Raw genomic sequence first — 23,762 nt, 5'->3', positions numbered from 1 at the left:
TCTGCATCAGCCACTTCTTCACATTGTGCAATAGCCCCTTCTTCAAATTCTACACCAACCCTTTCCTCATCAGCTATCTCTTCATGTTCCTCCCTTTTCACAAACACTATCAACTACCTTATCTACTTCATAATTAAGAGATCGTCTAGTTTTTGAACTTGCAAGTGACATCTCCATGTCTTCCACATCATCATTTGGATCTAGCTCTATATTATAGAACATACGACGAGTTGCTGCTCTAGTACTAAGAGCAGGTGGTGAGTCAATTACAACTCTAACAGGTGCAGAAAACCTACAAAGAACACTCTTTTTCTTTAAAACAGGGCTTCCAAGCAACATATCGTCACAATCAGCTTGAGTCTTCAATGATGCTTTTCGCTTTTTGGCCACAAGATTGCATAAAGCACCTGGACGAAGGTGTTTTTTTGGAGATCTTCGTAATGTACTCATTTTTCAAGTTGAAATTGCTGCAATATAAAAAGAAAGATAACATAGTATATAAATCAGAAATGCGGATCACCAAAGAGTAATAAACATACACCAAAACCATAAAACCATAATTATTTCATTCAAATTAAAATAAAATCATAAAGTGCACCATAGAGAGTAATAAAACCAGATTTGTTTCATTCAACAAAAGAGTAATAATACACCAAAATTACATACAAAAACTGTAAGCAGATTTGTTTCATTCAAAGTACATAAGAGACAACTAGAAACTTAATTTTCTTCATTGGATTCAAGTCCAAAACACCCTCTATTTGAATCCTTTAAAGCTATATACCAATTACTTAACTCATTCACCCTTGCATAAAAAGCTTTTTTCACTTGTGAAGCTAATACAAATGGATCCCTAATGGATTGAGCTTGTCCTATATTAAAATTTACAAGCGTATAGAACTCCGACTTCTTAACACCCATTCGAATATTCGCCCAATCGCACCAAAACAATGGCACCTTAAAAGTACGATAATCAAGCATAATTATATCCTTGATAACACCAAAATACTCTTCTTTATCATTCAATTGCCCACTGTCATGTGCTTCCAAGTATACACCGCTGTTTTGAGTTGTTTTTTCAGCTCCTTTTTTATGGAATCGAATTCCATTAATCATGTACCCTTTGTAGGAAGTGACACCGTGACTTGGACCTTCAACCAATTGAGCTAGCATGTCATCTACTTTGTTCATGTTAGAAATCTGAAAATAAAAATATACTTGTAAGAAATTTGAACACTAAAACAAAACGTAAACTTTTATCTTGGCAATAGAATGCAACATTTTAATAAAACCATAACGGGAACTCTTCAGAATGTCGATTCCACAACAAAGTTTGATTCTTATTCAGATTTGAGTGTCTTTCTTTCAGCTCATCCATATGGACATTGAGAAATGGTTCTATAATATCCGAGTTAAACAACACATACCGATGCGCTACTGCCAAGTTCAATCGGTCAAGCTCAAAGCACTCTGCTGCTGATAGTGGATTTTCTTCTAGTAATGTACTATCTTGATTATCATTTTGCTTTAAAAATGTTTCACAAAAGAATACACATTCAACAGCGAGATAGCGATTTGCAATACATCTTTCTGGCCGTGCATAGTTTGCTACAAATCCTTTCAATACTTTCATATATCTCTAAAAATGGTACATCAATCGAAATTGCACCGGACCACAAAGTCTAACTTCTCGTGCTAAATGAACAACTAAGTGAATCATTGGATCAAAGAAAGAAGGAGGGAAATATTCTTCTAGTTGACAAAGAATTTCAAAGGCTTCTAGCTCCAATTTCATAATTTCCTCCTTATCAACCACACGTTGACACAATCCATGGAAAAACTTAGAGAGCCGAAGAATTGTCTCTCTACAACCTTCTTCCATTAAACCCCTTATAGCAATAGGCAATAGTTGTTGCATAATCACATGACAATCATGAGACTTAAGTCCTGTCAGCTTCTGTTTCTCCACATCTACATAGTTTCTAATGTTAGAGCTATATCCATAAGGCAATTTCAAGTCAAATAGCCTCTCACAAAGCAATTTCTTATCAGATTTTGATAGAGTATAAGCTACAGCAGGAAGACGAGTAACAACATTTTCTTCATACGAATGGAGATGAGGCATAATGCCCATCTCTGTCAAATCTAATCTCGAGTTGTAGTGATCTTTAGATTTTCCTTTGCAATCGAGCAATGTGTTAAGTATGCTTTCATAAACATTCTTTTCAACATGCATAACATCAAGGTTATGACGAACAACTAATATTTCCCAATAAGGCAGCCTAAAAAAAATAGAATGCTTCTTCCAGATTTGTTCTGTGTCTATACCACGACTCCTCTTTTTTCCCTTTCCAAAGTCATTAGTCACTTTGCTTAATTGCTCAACTACTTCAACACCTGTCAATATAATTGGACATTGTGGTGCTCTTTCCCTTGCCCTAGCTGTTGTATATTTCTTCTTTTTGTAACAGTGTGCTTTTGGTAGAAATCGAATATGATTGCAAAATGACATCTTTTTGCTATGCTTCAACCAAACAACATTTGAGTGCTCGCCACAAACAGGACAACCATACTTTCCTTTAGTCGCACATCTAGCTAAGTTTCCATAAGCTGGAAAATCATTTATGGTCCATAGCAACATGGCCCTTAAATTAAAAAACTTCTTTGTAGAAATATCATATGTATAAACATCATTCCATAATTCAAGTAACTCATCTATTAAGGGCTCTAAGTAAACATCTATGTCATTTCCGGGTTGTTTAGGTCCAGGAATCAACATAGATAGAAAGGTAAATTCATCATTCATGCACAACGCAGGTGGCAGATTATATACAATGAGCATTATAGGCCAACAACTATAAGTAGAACTCATATTTTTGTAAGGATTGATCCCATCAGCAGCAAGTCCTAATCGAAGGTTGTTAGGTTCAAGTTGAAAATCTGGCCATCTCTCATAAACTGCATCCCAAGCCTCTGAATCTACCGGGTGCCGCATTTTCCCGTCTGTTCTTTAATTGGTTGAATGCCATTTTAAGCTTAAAGTCGTCTCTTCTTTTCTAAACATCCTTTGAAACCTTGGTATAATAGGAAAATATCTCAACAATTTTGCAGGTTGCCCTTGTAGAATCTCTTTTGTCTGTTCATTTTGCTTCCATCTTGGATATTGACAAGTGGGGCATACTTGGGCATCAGTATTCTCTTTTGTATACAAACAACAATCGTTGACACAAGCATGGATATGCTTATAGCTCAGATCAAACATCTTTAGAAACTTTTTAACTGCATATATTGATGTCAGTAGGAGATTATCTTTCGGCAACATTTCTTTGATCATCTCCAACATCTCACTAAAGCCAACATCTGAGATTCCATGCTTTGTTTTTAGATTATACAGCCCAACAATAGACGAAATTTTTGTATACTTTGAACAACCTTCATACAATGGAGTTTCAGCATCTGCTAATAGACTCTGAAAATCAGCATCATTGTTATCGTCACCAAAATCATTGGCGTTACTTGAAAATACTCCCGCTGCCCGAAATAAATCATATTCAAAACTTGTGTTTGTCGTGCTGCTTTGGACTGGATCTTCCCCATGATGAAACCATGTTTTGTAAGATTCGTCCATGCCCCACAAAACTAAGTGTTCGACAACTTCGTCTGAAAGTTGATGTCTTAGATTGTGACATTTGTTGCATGGACAAAGAATCTTGGCTGGAAATCCAAGATTCGTCATGGCTGTCTTAACAAACTCCCTAGCTTTTTGCTCATATTCCACCGTTGCTCTACAATTTTAGAGCATACGTCAATAATCAAGCACTGACACTTAAACTTATACCCAAAATAAACTATATGATTTTGGTTACTAACCTGTTAAGATGGATCAAACTTTTATCCATCTCCAATGAATTTGAATTTGATGTTGTTCTCTTAATAAAATCTTGTTTTTTGTCTGGGTTTAACAACTATTAGACAAGACAATCACATTATTTGCGGTTGTAATTTCAGGGTCATGACAAGGTCATTAACACACAAGGTCATTATTTGCAGAAGAAGAAAAAGAAAAGAAAGGTCATTAAGTCAATGTTGTTTAATAGAGAAGTTGATCATATTGTTATTTTCGACCTCAATTGTTTTGTGGGTTGTAAATATATTAATGAAAAGGCCTAGTGGGCACTGACCCTTTTAATTTGATTAAGAAAGAAAGGGATATTATGTCTAGTGGGCAGCAGACTCTACATCATGTGCTCTTAAGAACTTGTTCCTTGAGAGTATAATATGATTAATTCAGTCTAAATCTGTAAAAACAATTGGTTATATGATCCAAATGGTGGTAACCAACCAAAAGGAAAGAAAAGGAAAAGACATTGATCTCTTTTGTTTTTTTTTTGTTATTATATTTTTGCTCAAGATTATTATTATTATTATTATATTTCTTAGTATTTAGAGTGGTCCCCTCCAAAATTCCATTGCCATGTTAGCAGCTTGTGGAGTGTGTAGTGTGGAGTGTGGACTATTTTTGTATGATAGAATAGATCACATGAAGGATGAGAATGTCAGCCTCATCACCATCTTTTCTTTTATAAACAAAAATACTTAACCTTTCAGTATCATCAATGGTCAGACTTATATTTTTGTCTTTGTATAATATTCCATCTATGATCTATGATCTCTGATTTCTCTTCCTATTTTATATTTTTATGAGCAAGAATATAAATGGTGGGTAAATTTTTACTTGGATTATGGTGTACCTATTTTATAATTACATATGTACTAATTTTAGCATATTATTATTTACACTTTTAATTGTAATTTTATTCCACCATAACATCATATTCTTACCAGTTTTTTTTTCCCTCTAGTCTTGGCAGTTTTCCCTCTACGAGCTAATTACTCTCTTGAATAAATAAAAGCATTTCATTTCTTGGTTTTCTTTTAAATTATGGCTTTCTATTTTCTGTTTCTTATAGAATGAGCATGCATTTTTAACATCATTTTTAACAAAACAAGTGTCATATATCTCACAATTCAAGGCCAATTTAAGAAGCATACATAGCCATCTGTTTGTTAGTGTGACCATTTTCTATTAATATACATTATAAATTCAATCTATTGTACTCACTTTGTTTGGACCTACTTATAGGCTATATAGATAATCAGAATACATTTTGGAGTGTGTTTGATTCTGCAGTAAAAGGAAGTTTCAACAATGAACAAGGGTAAGATTTTCAAGCTAGCAAAGGGGTTCCGTGGGGTACACTATCTAATACTTGTTTCATAGATTTGTAATTTTGAGTCAGATTTTATATTATATTCTCTGTCTATACACTATTGTAAGAGATTGCTGATGATTTTTAGTATTGATCTCAGAATGAATCCTGCTCTAAGTCTTAGTTCTGTATTCAGTTTCTTTTAACTAAAAACTATACAAATAGTTTAGCTAATGCTCTCCTTCAGCTGCACTAAAGAATTAGAGAAGGAATCATTTTGAGATCAATATTGAAGATAATAAATAGTAAAATATTGTGTACAATTTCTGAATGTGTAAATTACTTTTGTTTTTGTGGCTTGAAAAGCTTGTTTGCATTTTATTATGGAGATTTCTGTTGAAATCAGTAAGGCAGAGTGAGTTTCACTTATTTTAGATAGATTTCCCTTTGGAAAACCTTATAGTAATTTTTGAGGAACCAAATACTAGAGAGAACTATTGAAATTCCTCATTATTAATTAATAGACAGTGCTGGTATAGACCAAAACCCTAAACATTACAAGGCTGAGTTAGATTGAGAGGCTCCCATTTCCCAAAGATTGCCAAATTCTTCTCTAAGTAAATCTCACTCTCTATCTACAATATCTTCCCAACCTAACAGCCCAGACAACTTCTAACACAAGTCTTTCTTATTGGAGGCTTATCTAAATGCTTATATAGTTATCTTATTGGAGGCTTATCTAAACACAAGTCTTGACCACCATTTTTTGTTAATTCTGCTGGTTTATTTTCTATCCATTTAATAGTCTCTAGTTCAAGAGATTCTAGTGTTTTTTTTTAATTTGAAAATCAGATTCTATAATGGTAGCCTCTAACTAATTGGGTTTGGATCAAAGACAAGATTTTAGCTTGGGTTATGCCAATTTTGTTATGGCATTTAAATCTAATCTATACATATGGAAATAATGAACACAATATGACTAAATGAAAATTTTAATCTATACATATAATGAAAAATCTAATCTATACATATAAAAGCTTACCTAACCATCTATCAATACCAAGTCAAAAAATTCAAACAACACATAATAAGTTTTCTTCCTTATATCACCGCAGCACACAAACAAATTTTCCATAACCTACTTCTCTAATACACACAAGTTTTCAACCTTCCGTTATCACCGCAACACACAATTTCAATCTCAGAACCTACTTCTCTATGGATGAATATTTAAGATATTCAAACTCCTCTAACACTTTTAAGATATTAATAATAAGAGTTAAAAGAACAAATTTCGTACCTCTTGCAAATTAACTTTGCAATGCTCCTTGCCAATTCGATCCCCAACCTAAAGAATATAATCAATACTTAAAAGATTAATACAAAATTAAAATTTGTCAATAGATATTAAAACAGTCTTTGAAATCCAAAATTTATCTAATTCGATCTTAAAATTTGGGGATAAAATATGTACACACATTTACTTTAAAGGCATTTTAAGTATGACTTAGTATATTCAGTATATACTCTGGCTGAAATTACAGAGAGAAATTGAAAGGGTAAAGGCTGAACTGAAATTTAGAAGTGATAACCAAAATCTAGGCAAAGTAAATGAGAAATGACCAGTAGGCAAAATGAGTTCATCAAGCGTAGATAATGAGTGAAAATGAGAAATAACCAACAGAATATAAGCAGTAAAAAAAGAACTTAGAAGTGATATTCTTTCAAGGCAAAGTAAATGAGACATAAATTCATCAAGCGTAGCTAAAAATGAGAAATAACTAGCAAAATATAAGCAGTAAAAAAGAGAGCTTAGAAGTGATATTCTTTCTAGGCTTAACTTGTATATGTTTTCACTCTTGGATGGTTGATGTTCTTTTATTCTCCATTCAACTTTCTCTTCTTTTAAGTCAAATTATTTTTCAAAAATAAAACTATCTTATTACAACCCCAAATGGTTTTTTTTAACAGACATGCTTTTCTTCTGTAGTGCCACCATTCGAAAACATAGCCCCCCATCTCACCCTAGCTTGTCACAGTAGTTTTGGTAAGAAAAGAATGACATTTTAATGAAACTTGGCATTCCCAACATTTATACCAGTATATTTCAGAGCAAAAAATCAATCAAAGTATCTTGTCTCAAGAACAGTTCAAAATAGCAATCAAAATATGATCTTTAAACATAAACTGGTAAATGCCCAAATAAAAACTCAAAATAAACTGGTAAAGTTGATAAATGAACTCAAGAACAGTTCATCAACACTTGTTTTTTGCCCCCAAAAGTACATCAACAAAAGTACTTACTACTTCTAAATGGAGGGAAGCTTCTTGGTCTCTCTCTCCAATTGCTGACTCAATTATTGAAGACTTTTGCTAAATTAAATAAGCTGAGATAAAACAGTTGCACCACTCCATCACAGACCAATCATAATTACAATTTAAGTACAAACTCATGCATTACAAAAAATATATTGAATATAAATCCATATACATATATAATTGATAAATTACTACCTGTTCACGTGAGATTTTGGTCCCAATGAGCCCAGGTGTGACAATTGTTATGCCAATGATTGAACCAACTTCATTTCTCAGTGTCTCACAAAAATGCTGCCTTGCTTGCCTAAGTATATATAACAGAGAATACTATAATTTACACACAAAAAATAGGGCATTCTACAGTCCCAAACATTAAGCAAACTCTCATATAGATTAAAGACCAAACATATTGGTAAGAGTATCACATGCACTCAAACATTTTTCATGGACAGCTTCTCTGTTCTTATATCAGATAAAGTATAATAAAATTAAACAAATGAAAAACCATAAAAATTAATTATTCCCTTCGCTCATTCACTTGTATTAGCATACATAAAATAATTTCTATTTAAGAAAGTCACTGTGTGGAATAATTAGAGTAAAGATATATTTCTAGTGTTGTTAGAAAGTTGGTTTATAAAGTTAGTTATGGTAGTTATATCCTACACATTGTATAAATGTTCTAGCTGTCTTATAAAGCAAGTTGGGTACTGTGAGGAAGAAAAAAACTCAAGAGAAGAAGAGTGAAAACAAAGAAAAAAAGCTGAGATGTGATATTCATTCTTGCAATGTTGAGTTCTGTAATGGTGTGTGTTATTTCTTACTTTCTTTTCTGGTTTCTTGCTGTGATCATAAGGTGTTTGTGTGTGTTGTTCAATTTTGGTAGTGCAACAACAAACCAGAGTTTACTGTAGTTTAGATAGGAAATAACTTGGCTTAAAATACACACTATATAATGCATAATCCAAATGCAATGACAAATGATGCCAAAGCAATTACTGTAGTTTCCACTGTCTTTTTACTAATTTTCTTTTATTTTTAATACTTGAATGGAGAAAAAGAGAAAATCTGGTAGAAAGAACTTCAATCTTGCACATGCCTACTGTTGGGTTTGTTTCACCAAATCCCAACAACTTTAACTATTTCATTTAAACCTCCAATTGTTTTCAAACAGTTCTTTTTTTTTTGGGCAACTAATTCAAATAAGGCTAAGGCCCATATATATATAGATATAAATAAGCTTCTTCTCATTAAAAAAAATAGAGACAGGTGAGAAGATTTTCAGCTAAAGAAATATTTTGTCAAGGGCTTTAGAGAGAGAGAAAAGAGTACGAGAGAGAAAGAGTATTAGGTTTCTAGGTTTTGTAATAAGCCTCACTACTGTTAGAAAGTGTTGTGCTTGGTTTGATTGTTGAGAGAAAGCACTTGTGAGATTGTTTGAGAGATATGCTGCCATTACTCGACTGTGATATGTACTCTTACTGTTGCTGAATAATAAATCTAAGATAGATATTCTTAAACTGGATGTAAACCGAAATATCTTGGTTGAATCAGTATAAAACTCTGTGTTCTTTCTTTGTTTTATTTTTCTGTTAAGTTTTCTATGTGTTTGTCAATATTACTCTGATATTGTTATTAAGTAACAAAGTTTCAGGATCTTGAAACTGGAAAACAAAGGGTTTTCCTTCAAAATCAGACACAGGTTTCATGATCAAGGATAGAAGATCAAGATCCTAACATTTATGCAGCAAGAAAGTCCAAGAATGAAGTGGATGAGGAAAACCAAGCAATAATTCTCCTAAGATCTTTACCAATAGCCTATCAAGAGGTGAAAGCTGCCACAAAATATGGCAGAGATGTGATCTCCTTTGATGATTACTTACTGTCACTAAATCATCAAGGAGAGGTATATGGAAATGACAAGAACTTGATTTTTAATTCCAATATGCTAATTTGTTTGTTTTTTTTCTTCTTATTTAGCTAATTTCTAATTAAATGAACCTGTTGATTCTAAACTTGCAGACTTTTAATGCACACAGTGAGAGGCATTAAGAATCACTCTGCTGCAAGCTTCATGGCTTGTCAACCTCTTACTACAGCGTGGATACACTGTCAAAATAGTCACTGTTCGAGACCTCAGTTTGTATTCTATTCTTTATCAATAAAATTTCAAGGGTATATTTGTTTGGTTTCAGATGTATATTTGTGGCAGAGTGTATATTTGTGGGTTGTGTTTATGAATATTAATGGTACAGATGATTCAAAGAAAAAGCAATACACTCGGTTTCATTATATGGAGCTAAGGAGAGACTTCACTTGTTCAAAGCAAAAGAAAATTTATTGGAAGAAGAGTCCTTTAATTCTGTTGTTGATGGATGTGTGAGTGTTTTTCCCAGTAATAGTTTCAGTGACTAATCTACAGGTCGGTCTATGAACATTATTCTATTTGCTTTAAACTAGTTCATAGCATCTGTATATTAATTCCAATTTTCATCAATGTAGCAGTGGTCTCCCAGTATCCAAGCAGTTGTTTCAGCTAGTGTGGAAGATATTGTCTAGTTGGACATGTACTGTACACAGTTCAAAGGTTATGAACAAGTTACAGCACCTCTACCAAACTTTGAGCATTCCTTAAAAGTAATTCTTTCTCTTGTTATACTTACAAAAGAAATTTAGGCTGGTTTTTTTATGTTGTTGCTAGACTTCTAAGCACTGTAACTAAATCTTCCAAACATAAAGGTAAATAAGAGAATGAAGCCAAAGAAACTGCACCAAATTATCAGCATCATCAAACACACTTTTTATCTTTGAAATCTTCTGTTTTTTTCTGCTATGCAAAACCGTACAAATTCCACCAGACAGACATAGAAACAGAAACAAACAAAAACTCAGAAAATCAAAATGGAATACATATGGGGACAATACTAAATTCATGTAGATGGATGCATCTTTGGCAAAAGTAAAGCTGGAAATTATAGTATAAAAATAATTGATAAGTTAAAAACCTGGCACATATTTGTATGTGTTCATGCAAATGTTATAAGAAACCTATTTATATAAATTAAAGTTGATGGTACCGTACTAAAAAAAAAGTATATTTGCATATGTTGTAAGAAATGTGCTTGAATTCAATCTGAATATAATGCAGAAAACATGTAGATGGCTTGCCATTATTCTATCACTTTTATAACAAATACATATATAGATACATATGAGAACAAAAGACTTTCATTTATTAAAGAAACAAGCAATCCATAGCATCTAAACAAGAAATATACATAAATATGCACCTACCAAAAAAAAAAAATCTGGTTTATTTTAATGGAACATTAGCAGTATTAGTTAGTTTGAATGAGAACCTTTTTCATAGCACAAATCCTATAATTTGTAGATACCTGGAGGTTTCATAATGCCTTTTTTATTAAAGAATTACATAAAAAGATATCAATTACCAAAAATATAGTAACAAAAAATTACATGAACCTGTCAAGGGACAACAAAAAGCTTCTCCTTATGAATTATACAGGTACCTATTTATTAAAAGCTAAACTAGAAAGGTTGTTAGCCAAAAACATAGAAGGATATATGGAAAGAAGTGTTACTATCATCTTCCACCACTTCAAAGTCTCAAACAAGTCAAAGCACACATTCTAAAACAATGCCTCATTTCTCATTTCAAACTAGAAACCCCCACTTTTTCTTGTTTTTTTCAATAACTTTTCTGATGTGATATTTATTTTACACATAAGATTATCAATGCAATTTTCAAACATGCTCAATTATTTTCTTTCATATATATATATATAAATATATATAACTAGATGCCAATTGATCTAGGCTCATAGTTTTTGGGAGGTATCCCCTTTGTAGCAGTCATTTTAGCTTCAGATAAAAAAAAACACATAAAGCACACATGCTTCCATAGGGATGAAGTAAGTGGTTCCATAATAGTGACAAATAAGGACTTTATCTACCAAATCATAATACAAGCAGTACATGAAACAAAATTTAAGCTGGGAAACCTAGAAAAATAGATTATTAGACTAGAAAAATGAGATTTGAAAATGATGAAGACTTTATTTAAGCAATGTCAGCACACCCCTATTAAATGTAATAACGTATAATGAAAGTGGGTCAAAATCAAAATCAATAAGAAGTCTAAAAGGAATGAGAGAAAGAAGAAAGATTAACCTTTTCCAAAATTTCCATTTTGTTTCATTTTGATAGAGAGATTTTCCATAAATGCTTCGTGAATGTGAACCCACAATATTCTGAAAAAATGAAAGAACTTTCAGATTTACAAAGTAATAAAATTAAATTAACAATCTCCACAATACAATAAATTACAAAATTAACACAGTCAAATGCTTTCAACATTTCATTTTTCTGTATGGTTGGCCATGTATACCAAGCAGATCTACTCAAATCGCCATGGTTTTCTCAACTAACCTACTAACTACTAAGAGATCAAAAATCAAGTTTAAAAATTTCTTACTGATGTGTCTCCAAGTAATTTGCGCTGTTCTTTGAGGTATTTTGCTAAGCTAGACTCAATCTCCTTATCCTCTTTAGATAATGGACCTATTAACCTATAAAAGATAAAATGGTTACACTAGATCATACTTTAAAACAAGATTTTAATATATATATATATATATATCAAATACACACCAGAACTTAGCAAGTGACGAAGCTGCCTAGATTCAACATTTTCCAAAATGGCACCAAGTGAAGAGTAGGCTTCGGCCATTAATTCACAACCGCATTAAGCTTGTCACGAGAGATTTAGGGAATGAGATGAGGGAGAGTAGTGAGGGAAATGTCAAAGATTATATTTTTATAGATATATACATATTCAGAAAACAGGGCTCGTGAATGCAGTGATTCTCAAGATAAATGTAGTCAAAATTTCAAATAAAAAATTATAGAGAAGCAGACTTTACCATATATCTTGAGATTTAAGTAAAATGAAGTTGATAAAACTTCCCAAAAAATTACGTATTAATAATAAAGGATATTTGTGGCTAAAATACACGAATTTACAAGCAACTAACACTTAAATATTCAAATTCATCTTTTGATAACAAAAGTATCCAAATGTTAAATTTATTTGCAGTTAAAGATATATATTGTTAAATGTTAAAGTTGATAGTCAAATGACACATGACACCACATTATTGGTCCACGTTATTCTTTTTTTCAAAAAATAAATTTTCAAAATAATATTCATTTTTAATTTTTTTTTTCAAAAATTCAAATTTATTGTTTTTCAATTTAAAATTAAGTAACAAAAAATAAAATTTTCATTTTTTTCAAAATAAAGTTGAAAAAAATGATAAATAGGAGGATTTTAATAATAATAATAAATAACAAATTTAGATGATATTAACAATGAAAAAATAAATTAAAAAATATGTATTTTTGATACTTAATCTTAAATTGAAAGAAATAGTTTGATTTTTTTTAAAATGTAAATTTAATTTTTTGTTAAGTTGGAAAAAGAAATTGATTTTTTTAAGAGTAAATACTCATTTAGTATATGTAGTGGGCAAAATATGTCTACTTGATAAAAAAAATTAAACAAGCAGTCAGATTAGCATTTTAGCCCAATAAGCCAGCCTGACTAGCCAATAAGGCTCGAACTCATGTAAATAGGCTCGCATATACAATGAACCGTCCAAATGACCAAAACCATACCTGGACCCGAATTCGGATACGCTCAGTCAGCTAGGGACCTTAAAACAATCAAGGCTCACACCACATTTGCCGAGAATTTCGAAAAGAAACCTCTTGGAGCGAGTCAGACGAATCAGGAAGACAGAGGAACAACGGTAGAGAAAAAGAATAATAAATAAGACCCTGAGGGGTTGAGGAGGGGACATCTGATAACCATTTTACTCTACTTTACTCTCTTACTGAAACAAAATACTACTCTCTCCAGGCGATCCAATCGAGCAAGTTGAATCAGTCAGCCTAGTCTGACCCAACTGGACTTGACTCGATCGTTGAATTCCGCCGTCGTCTCTGTCGTCACTCTGACCATCCTACTACTCATCCATCCATCAATATATCGTTATTTTCATTTTAGTTTTATTACTTTCAATCATCTTTTGTTACAACCCGACTGACTTGAGCGTCGAAGTCCCTTTGGCTAACACCTCACCGGTGCTCCCAATTGAACTCTCGTCTCTCTCTTTGTTCTTGACAGGTTGCTGGTGCCCGTCTAATCAATTGTAGGAAATCACATCTACAGTATCCTGTGTTTTATCGAAATACACACTTGGTACCCTATGTTTATAATAATGATCATTCAGTACCTTCTATTTGCAATACGTACCAGTTCGGTATCCTCTGCTGCAATCTGGTCAACCCATATTTTAAATATGATCATATTGCCCTTCTTTTTTAATGATTTATTTGATTTTGTTTTTGTTATTTTAAAATGTTTTAAAAATATTTTTTGAAATAATAAAAAAACGTATAATTAAAACTTTGAAATAATTTAAATAAACAAAAATAAAAAATTAAATCTAACCCCTAAACATAAACCAAAAAATTTAAATCACCATCTTAAACTTAAAAGGAAAATTTTAAAATAAATTCAAACAAAAATAGTTTAATTAAAACTTAAAAAATTATTTGGATTTTAGTTTATTTTAACTAATTACAAAATATTGGTTTTAGTTCTTTTATTTACATTTTGAATTAAACAGATTTATGTTTATTTAATTAATTAAAATAGTTTTATTAAATATTTTTTATTTTAAAATTGATTTATATTATTTTTTTATTAAAAAAATTACATTAAATTGATTTATTTTATAAAACAATTTTTATTTTCTTAATTTAAAAAATAATTTTGAATCATTTTAAAATAACAAAAACAAAAGAAAATTAAATAAATCATTAAAAAGATGGGCAATATGGTTATATTTAAAATATGAGTTGTTCACATTTCAGGAGAGTGTACCAAATTGATATTAATTGCAAAAATAAGATAACAAATTATCATTATTATAAACATAGGGTGCAAGTGTGTATTTATATAAAACACACTATACCAAATGAATATTTACTTTTTTAAAAAAAAATAAAAAGAAATTGAAAATAATTTTTTTAAAAAAATAATATGAACCAATCATGTGATGTCACGTGTCATTTGACCGCTCAAGTGAAACATCTAATTATGGGTATATCTAATTGCGAGTAAAATTAAGGTTGAGTTTGGGTATTTAAGTATTATAATTTGTAAGTTAGAGTATTTTGGAATATATCCCTAATAATAATTAATAAGAGATTAGTCACTGTAAATTTGATTATTGATCTGATAGAATATATAAGATATACAGATTTCAGATCTAATGTTTGGTATCAATTTTTGAAAATTTTCCCACTAAAAATGATCCCGTTGAATTCGAGTCGATGTGTACATTTTGGGCCCAACTGAACTTCTCAAGCTCAAACAAGATAGCTGATTATTTCAATTGACGAGACTTGGAAAAAATGTTGTCACTGTATTTTTATTGAAAAAGAAGATGCATTACATTAAACTCTACACTTGTAAAATATAAATACCAAAACTCTCTTAACTATACTCCTTATAATCTAAAGACAATCATATATGTGGGTATATATATAGATCGAAAATTTCATCTGGTTTCCCAGAATGACAATTCAAGTCTTCTTCAAGAAATGCCAATTTTTCAATCTACATATATTTACATGTATTTACAATATAGATAAACTTTGAACAAAACAAAAGAATGCTTGGGTTATATATAAACTTCTCTTCTCTATCTCATTTGGAAGTTGAGTGTCTTGATGCAGTAAGCAAACATGAAAGCGAAGAAGGCTGTAAAGCCAACCAGAACTGCTGCAACTACTCCCATGAAATCTGGGTTGTACCCAAAATGGTCTTCAATGTACCACTTGATGGTGCGTTTACCTATATTAGGCACATCGATCAGGTCTGTAACATCACCATACTGTGAGACAATCAATCCGTACACTGTCCATGCCACTGGGCAAATCCAATAATACCAAACCCACCACTTTGGAATTTTCTGTAAATTAAAACAACCATGAAGTAGATTAGTAAGCCACTCGAGACTCATTGCTTGATATGTTATATTATGGAGTCTAATTAAAATGGTCTTGATTACTTACCGGTCTTGGGATAAAGAAACCAGAGAAGAGGTTGAAGAGTGCATAGAAAGCCGCGGCGAAGATGGCGGCGACTTGGTGATTTGGCGTGATGGAAACAGTCATCATGCCGTAGTAGGTGAAGTATAGGAAGGAGAAGAAGTTGACGAAGAAGAACCAGAAGAATTTAACTGCTGTCCATTCAAAGCTCACCATGGCATACACTATAACAGTGTAGTAACTCGTTTGAACAAGCACATATGGTATTTCAGTTAGCATCTGCAAGTCAATGGGCTTGTTTAGAGACAAAATTGATATAATTTAAATCTTGAACTAACATTATACTATGGTAAACTCACCTGTGCTAAGGCATATGGCAAAGCAGAGTACATTCCAGCGGCTCTTTCACGATAGAATACAGTTCTCTCAATGGCTACTATAGGTTGTACAGTTGAGCAGTTGTTAATTCCCAAAAACGTCACGGAAGCATACATAGCACCAATAACCATCATCAGATCAGTCGAGCTCCCCCTGATCATATGATTAAAAAAGTAACATGTAAGCAAGCACCTTTTGTATCCAACATATAGAAATTGAGAAATGTAATCTAACAAGTCGGAACTAACCTTTTGGTTCCAACCTTCCAGAAAATGGTTCCAAGCATGAGAGCACAAGCCAAGGTGAAGAAATATCTAACAAGGTTATAATCAGGACTTCGCCAATATGTCCACCACTGCTTCCAAAGGCAGGATTTGAACTGTCCATATGATGACTGAGAGTACTCAGTAGCAAAATAAAGATCTTTTGCTCCCGGTGGCGGCATGCTTAATTCCTTTACCAAAGACTTATTACGTCTGCACATAAGATTATATGTCAGCTCAAAACCTTGAAAACTTGGGAACCTTGATATTGATGCAATTAATATTTGTATAGGGACTTACTGGTGCAAGGCTGAATTTTTGTAGTGTTCAGCAAAGTCCATCTTAAGGCGGACTTCAGCTGCAATTGAGCTCACTTCCAACATCCATGTTGCCGGATTGTACTTGGGTGTGATCTTTTGCACTCCGGGAATTTCCTGCAACAAGAAATATGTACTTAGATAACACATTTAGAAGAAAGGGGAAAAAAACATTGGATGGTAGAAAATCATATTTGGATGAAAGTAGCAAGTACCTCAAAGTACTCAATGATCTTGTGAGAATTGCGACCCAAGGGTCCAGAATATATCACTTGTCCTCCTCTCTTCATCAATAGTAACTGGTACAGGTGCACAATATATCTTAGTAAGTCGTGTAATGAGAGAGAGAGATACATAGAGATGAGAGAGAGAGGTTATTACCTCATCAAAAGCTTCAAAGATATCAATGCTGGGCTGATGAATTGTGCAGACAACTGTTCTTCCAGTGTCAACAGTGTTTCTAACAGCCCTCATAACAATAGCAGCTGCTCTTGCATCAAGACCTGATGTTGGTTCATCCATGAAAATGATTGAAGGATTAGCAACAAGCTCCACCGCAATAGTCAACCTCTTTCTTTGTTCAGTTGACAATCCTGTGATTCCGGGAAGTCCCACTATGGCATCCTTCAGAGTTTCCAGCTCAACTAATTCCATCACTTCGTCCACAAAAATCTACAGAGGAAAAAATAGTACTTTCAGTACTGAATCTAAACATTTTTCTTCTTTTGGTGCAGAAAAGTAAACAAACAGTCGTAATTCTTACCATTTTCTCTTCCTTGCTGACTTCCTTAGGGAGCCTAAGGAATGCGGAGTAAATCAGGGATTCTTTAACTGTGACTTGTGGTGAATGGATGTCATTTTGTTCACAATAACCAGAAATTCTTGCAAAGGTTTCTTGTTTCTTGGGGAACCCGGAAATTCTAATATCGCCTTCAACGTAACCACCTGTCTTTCTTCCTGCTAAAACATCCATCAAAGTTGTCTTTCCAGCTCCACTGACTCCCATTAGTGCAGTCAATACTCCAGGCCTAAATGCACCTGTTACTTCACGAAGTAGCTGTAACCTGTCCTCTGGCACTCCTTGTTCCTTCATTTCCTGTTGTTAAAACCAAACCAAACAAGGTAAGCAAATATAGAGGTGCTTAATTTGGGCAGTTGCAATGCTTGATTGATGAGCTAATATATTTCTATGATGTCGAGGAAAAAATTACTTACTGGGGGCATATCCACAAAGTAGTTCACACTGTCAAAAGACATTGCAAGAGGAGTGAATGGCAGCACCATTCCTCTTTTGGGCGCAACTCCATTGGCCTCTTCAAGATTAGAATCGCCATTTCTGCTTAGTGCATTGGGATTAGATCGACTGGTCATTCGCCGGATTGCCATTTCTCCTGAAAGAGTTTGTAAAATCACTTTAGTATACTTCTTAAAGGAGACAGAAAAAATATTGAATCTTTTTGTTCGTTTGTTTCTTACTTGTGTTGTTTCCATCTGCAGTAGACAGTGATCTATGCATTGACTCCTTGTTTGACTTGGGTCTTCGAAGTCTTGGCTCTTCCTTTGATTCTTCTTGGTCCCCTTCCATCTCTTGAGCAGTTTCTTCAGATATTATGGCTTGTGGCTTGTTAGGTGCTGATCATATTCGAAAACAAAACATGAAAAATTATTCTCAACACTATGAAGCAAACAATACATAAAAAAAATACCAAAAAAGTTCGATGTTAAACATTTCACAAAGAGTTGAATCTTACGACTTAGATACATAAGAGCGAACGTGAAAAGGACGTTGAACAGAACTGCGAACCCGAAAAGAGCTGCAGTGCCAATCCAAAACCAATTTTTGTCGGGGAACACATTAACATTCTGAAGTATCTTCAAGCCCAAGGGAGTCTTGTCTGTAAGCTGCATTGGAAATAATACGTTTATCTTTTCAGAAATGCTAAAAAAAGAAGAGAAGAAAATATCAAATAACGAAAAAAAAGAAATAACAGTTCAATGTTAAAAACATACCGATACCGTCTGGTTCATCCACCTTGGAGCAAACATTTCATTCACAGCGATGGCATTGTAACCATAACTCATAGGCGAAACCCAATATCCCCAGACCCACCATTTCGGAATTTGCTCTGTTAAACCAATTCAATTCCCATAAGCCATTGAACAAGTGCTAAGAACAGAAGGTTTTATTTGCTTATGAGGGATTCTGAAACTAACCTCTAGGAATAATGAAACCTCCAAGCATGAACACAAGAAGCAGACCAAGTGCCCCACCAGTGTTGGCTATTATCATAGTCCTGCAAACTCCGGCAACAAGCCTAAATAACCCAGAAGCCATTTGTTGCGTCGCAAATATCAGTAATAGCTGCTTGAAGAACCTACAAAAATGAAAACCCATCGGAATTTTAGGTACCAAAACACAAAAATATAGTCTTCTTCTTGATACATAACGTCGTATATGTGTACATGTATTATTATTATTATATATATATATATAAACGAAAACGAAAGAGGGTTAATACCTGCTAGCTTCTGGAGCGAACCCGATAGAGTAATATGTCATGATTATCCAAATTAAGGATTCGAATATTGAAATGGGTATTTTAAGCACGGCAGTGGGAAGAGTGAAAGTCCAAGCAGGGTGGAAAAGAAGGTCTCTTTGCTTGTAAAACACAGGGAGTCTAACAATGGTCATTGAGAGCTCAGAGAAGCCATTAAACATGTTATGTATCATGGAGAATAACAGAGCACCAATGAATACAGCTCCATCGTCTTCGTTTCTGGTCTTCATTGTGGGTTTCAAGAACACTGTCGCGGCAATGAACGCCACGATGACCATTTGAACCGATTTGAAGATATAAACGAAAGAGTTTCTCTTTATCAGTAGCCATTCCTTGTCGACACAAGCTTTCAAAAGCTCCATTTTGGAGACCGAGTACTTTTCAAATACCAAGGCTGCTTTGTGACCTCGTTCCTTGTCGAACGAGACCGAGAGCTCGTTCTCAAGCCTCATGCCCACGTGGAACCTCTTGAACCTGCTCGCGAACTCAGAAACCGGTACGTGCTGGTACGGCTTGTTTCGCTCTGACCAGTATTGCTCTTGGTCTTTCTTCGACGTCACCTAATAGGAAAAAAGAAAAAGCCCATTTAGCAAAGCCCATTAAATAATTGCGATTGGGCCTAGGCCTAGGGCTGGGCCTGGGTGGTTTGAAATTGGGCCTTACCTCTTGTAAGAAATCAGCTGTTCCTTTTCTCTCGGGACAGCGGAAGCCACAGCTGGCGAAGAAGTCCAAAATGTGTTCTCGTGGGCCCTCGTAGACGATCTGGCCCTCAGACAAGAGGATGATGTCATCAAAAAGATCAAAGGTCTCGGGGGCGGGCTGGAGTAAGGACATCAACACCGTAGCTTCGGTGAGGTGTACGATCTGCTGAAGACACTTCACTATTTGGAATGTGGTGGAACTATCTAGACCCGTTGATATCTCATCCATGAATAGTGTTTTTGTGGGCCCCACTATCATTTCTCCTGTACATTATTAAGGCAAGTCTCGTTCAATATATAATATAAAAATATTTGGATGGAGTCAGCTCAGCACCCCCCACCAACACCAACACCAACACCAAAACCAAAACCAACTAGAGTTTATAATCATTCCGTTGAAAAACAAGTTATATCTTAATTTGTCAAACTCACTCCTTAAAAGCAATGTATTTTTCCATTAAAAACTGAAGTACTTTTTTTCTTCACAGAAATTTTTTTATATGTTTATTTATTTTTACAATTGTGATAGTAGTGTGTACAAAATCTGAATGGAAGACTAAAGCAATCGAGTTGGTGGTTGTGAATGCGGACAATTTTTTATTTAGTAGTCTTTTTTTTTCTTATGGGTAAATTCATCATTTATCAACCAAGCCGCGCTTTGAATACGTAGACATATTTTTTTTAGGAGAGGAATAAGTAAGACATCTTAAAGACCTAGTAATGAGCAACAAGCACAAGTACCTTAGCCCTTTCAAGAGAATAAGTCAATAATTTAATATCTCAGTCTAATCAAATATAATAAGATAAGGATAAGAGATATGTCTATATACATTTAATATTTGTGGACATGTATTTATTTATATATGAAAAGAGAAAGTTGGGGATATTAACCTGTTGTCACTCGTTTCTTTTGTCCACCAGATATCCCTCGCTGCATATCATCTCCAACAATAGTGTCTTTACACACATCAAGTCCTAAAATCTGTTCCACGTGTCATCATCATCATATCAGCCATTAATGATCAGTAAAATTAGCTTCAATAATTTTTTATGTTTGAGGGATTTTTTTTTTTCAAGTGTGTATATAAAAATATAGAATCGACAAAAAAGGTTGTTTACCGACCACCAATGAGTCAAAATAAAGAAAGAGGGGATATGCATGGGATTTGGGCCCCACTAGGTGAATTAACAAACGTTGCAAAAACGCAACAGTCAACAAAGTAGGCCAAGCGAGATAAGAAAAATTTGGTCAAAAATTTGGAAGTTTTGAAAAATAAAATGAAAGAGTTGGGTTTTGTAATTTGAACTTACTCTAAGAGTGTAATCAGTAATGAGACTGTTCTCAACTCCTTCCACAGCAGTTGCCTGAAAGTTACAAGAAATGGGATTAACATAAGCTTTCACTAATTAATCAAAAAATTTAGTTTTTAAAAAAAAAAAAAAAGAGTTTAATAATGTTGTTAATTTTGGCTTTATACCTTCATGAAAAGGTCTAGTTCAGCCTCTGGAATAATTTTATTATCCTTTTCACGTCTAGCAAGCTCAGCAAGAAGGTCTACAACAATATAATAATAAGTTAATATATAATAATAAAAAAAACGAATTAATTAATAAATTGAAGTGGTCCACTTAGAATGTGATTAGGACTTAATTAGCCCAAGTAATTACCATAACGAGTCCCAACTCCAAGGCATCTGGCCGAGAAATCTAAGGTTTCTTTGACGGTCATTTCACCGACATGGACATCATTTTGGCTAATGTATGCAGAAGTTTTTTGTGGCACAAATTCCTTGAGCTTATAGCCATTGTAAGTGATTTCTCCTTTTACCTGTGTTTCCATTGAAATTAAATAAACTATGTTATTATTATACAATTATTATTTGGATTAACGTGTTTAATTTTGAGATATATATAAATATATATGGATGTGACTCACCTTTAAGGTGGGGTCCAACTTTCCAGCTAAAGCCAGCAGAAGGGTTGTTTTCCCTGAAGAAGGGGGCCCTAATAGAAGAGTCATCCTATAGAAAAGGAGGAGAAATTAAAATTGGAATGTTAACTAAATAAATTACTTTGACAAAATCACTTACGTGAATGAATTACTAATTTTGTTGTAAGTTCAACTAATTGGCTCTAATTTTTCTCTACTTGTAAAAGACCACAAGTGACTTTCTTTTTAATTATTGATTTTTTGTTTTTTGTTGTTTGACTTTTTAGAGATAAACCAACCTTGATGGTTTAATCATGCCAGATGCATCTTTAAGTATGGTAAGCTTGGTTCTCTTGGCCATACTAATCCCAAGTAAACCAATAGCTGATTCAGCAAGATTTAAGGCAGCGTTTGGGAGAGTCGGAAGAGCCCTGCTGCCAATGTGGCAATCCGCTTCAACTGTCAAATGCTCAAACCTAACTTCAACTGTTGGTAATCTCACACCAACTCTGAAATAATCATTCAAAAAAATATCATTAATTTATAATTAGTAAACTTGTGATGAATACTTTAAGTGTATTTGAAGGAATAAATATTACATGTTCCATAGTGTGATGGGCTAAAGCAATAGCCCACTTGTTTGTTTTAAAATATGAAATGTTTTCAAGAAAAACAAATAAGAAAAGAAAGTGTCAAAGAGTACAATATTTGATTTTATGTTTATGAATATACAAACTCAACAAAACCCTAATCACAAGTTTGTACACGCATTTCGTCAACAGAACCACAAATGCATACAAAAGACCAAAAATGAAATAATCCATTTTTAATATATATGTATGTCTGTTTACTAAAACCACAAGAACGACAATGGCTTTGTTTTGTTTGTTTCATTCTAAGATTCCATTTCACACCCAAAATTATACCCTTTCTATATATAGATATATTGATTTCTTATACGAGAAAATTTCAAACCATCAATTAAATTAAAAAAAATTGCCTGAAAAGAAGCTATCATGACTAGTTCAACCAATATTACAATATAATTTATGCAGAGGTTTACTTTTATTTTTTAAATTAAGTGGTCATGATTAATAATAATTAAAAAAAAAGTAAAGCAGAGAGAGGGAGAGAGAGCAAGTAGGACTTACTTTTCAATTCTGTCCCTAAACTTTCTCAAGAATTTTTCATTATCTTCTTCAGCGACCTTAAAAATCCTGTCTATGAATGTCTGCCTGTCGTTCAAGTCAAGCTTTCGGACATCGACTTCTCTGTGGACGGCCACTTGGTTGTTACCGTGGCCACCTTGATTCTCCACGAACGATTGCATTATGCTCGTCCGCAGGCGATTATAGGTGGGAAGCTTTTCAATGGCAGCCCATTTGAGCGCTTCTTCTTCTTCGTCCATATGCATGTTTCTACGCGAATGGTTTCCCGAAGCAAAAACGTCCTCCATGCCCCAACTTGCTCTGCTCATACTCCGGCTTATGCTTCTACTCAAACTCCGCCTTCTCTCTGGACCCTCCATACTATTTTATCTTTTTCAACACCTTAATTCGTTCAAAAATACCTAATCAATTCAAGCAAATTAATCGAAAAGAAGCATCTCTGTTTCTTGGGAGATTTTCTCATCGACCAAACAAGAATAAGTGAATGAAATTGAAAAACACATACCTTACTTAAATTGACAATGAATAAAACACAAAAGAAAAGAAAAGAATTTCTTTTTAGGAGAAATTGAGGCTGTCTTTCTTCTCCAACAAATTAATTGTTAAGCTCCCAATTTCTGTATTCTTTCTCTCTCTCTCTCTATTTTTCTTTATTTGAGAGAGAAGTGAGTTGTGAGAATTGTGTTATGAGAGAGAGTTTGAGGCTGTTTTATACGAGGGAGAGAGGAGTATGGGTGGGGCTGCCAGAGGAAGTTTCCATCTTTATCAATAAAAA

General features: G+C 33.5%; 1 protein-coding gene and 1 long non-coding RNA gene across 2 annotated transcripts; both read right to left on the bottom strand.

The window, feature by feature from the left end:
* Positions 1-7,740: 7,740 nt before the first annotated feature.
* On the bottom strand, positions 7,741-12,300 carry LOC133793462 (uncharacterized). Its single transcript, XR_009874831.1, has 3 exons — positions 12,201-12,300; positions 11,721-12,118; positions 7,741-7,833 (listed from the first exon to the last, which is right to left on the bottom strand). It is a non-coding gene; the product is annotated as an uncharacterized LOC133793462 (long non-coding RNA).
* Positions 12,301-15,023: 2,723 nt separating this feature from the next.
* Positions 15,024-23,647, bottom strand: LOC133794358 (ABC transporter G family member 36-like). Its single transcript, XM_062231579.1, has 23 exons — positions 23,493-23,647; positions 22,970-23,368; positions 22,118-22,327; positions 21,825-21,909; positions 21,557-21,716; positions 21,367-21,443; positions 21,200-21,253; positions 20,780-20,870; positions 19,851-20,152; positions 19,149-19,747; positions 18,844-19,004; positions 18,640-18,755; positions 18,381-18,531; positions 18,106-18,261; positions 17,845-18,020; positions 17,393-17,725; positions 17,011-17,301; positions 16,845-16,928; positions 16,613-16,746; positions 16,298-16,525; positions 16,031-16,202; positions 15,696-15,950; positions 15,024-15,592 (listed from the first exon to the last, which is right to left on the bottom strand). Exons 2-23 carry the CDS (start codon positions 23,344-23,346, stop codon positions 15,323-15,325), a joined length of 4,482 nt encoding a protein of 1,493 aa, XP_062087563.1. The 5' UTR covers positions 23,347-23,368; positions 23,493-23,647; the 3' UTR covers positions 15,024-15,322.
* Positions 23,648-23,762: the final 115 nt, after the last annotated feature.

Source organism: Humulus lupulus, chromosome 8 (assembly GCF_963169125.1).
Source record: "Humulus lupulus chromosome 8, drHumLupu1.1, whole genome shotgun sequence".
NCBI classification, from domain to species: Eukaryota; Viridiplantae; Streptophyta; class Magnoliopsida; order Rosales; family Cannabaceae; genus Humulus; species Humulus lupulus.
The sequence above is the reverse complement of the archived record's forward strand: the minus strand, read 5'-3'. Positions and strand labels throughout refer to the sequence as shown.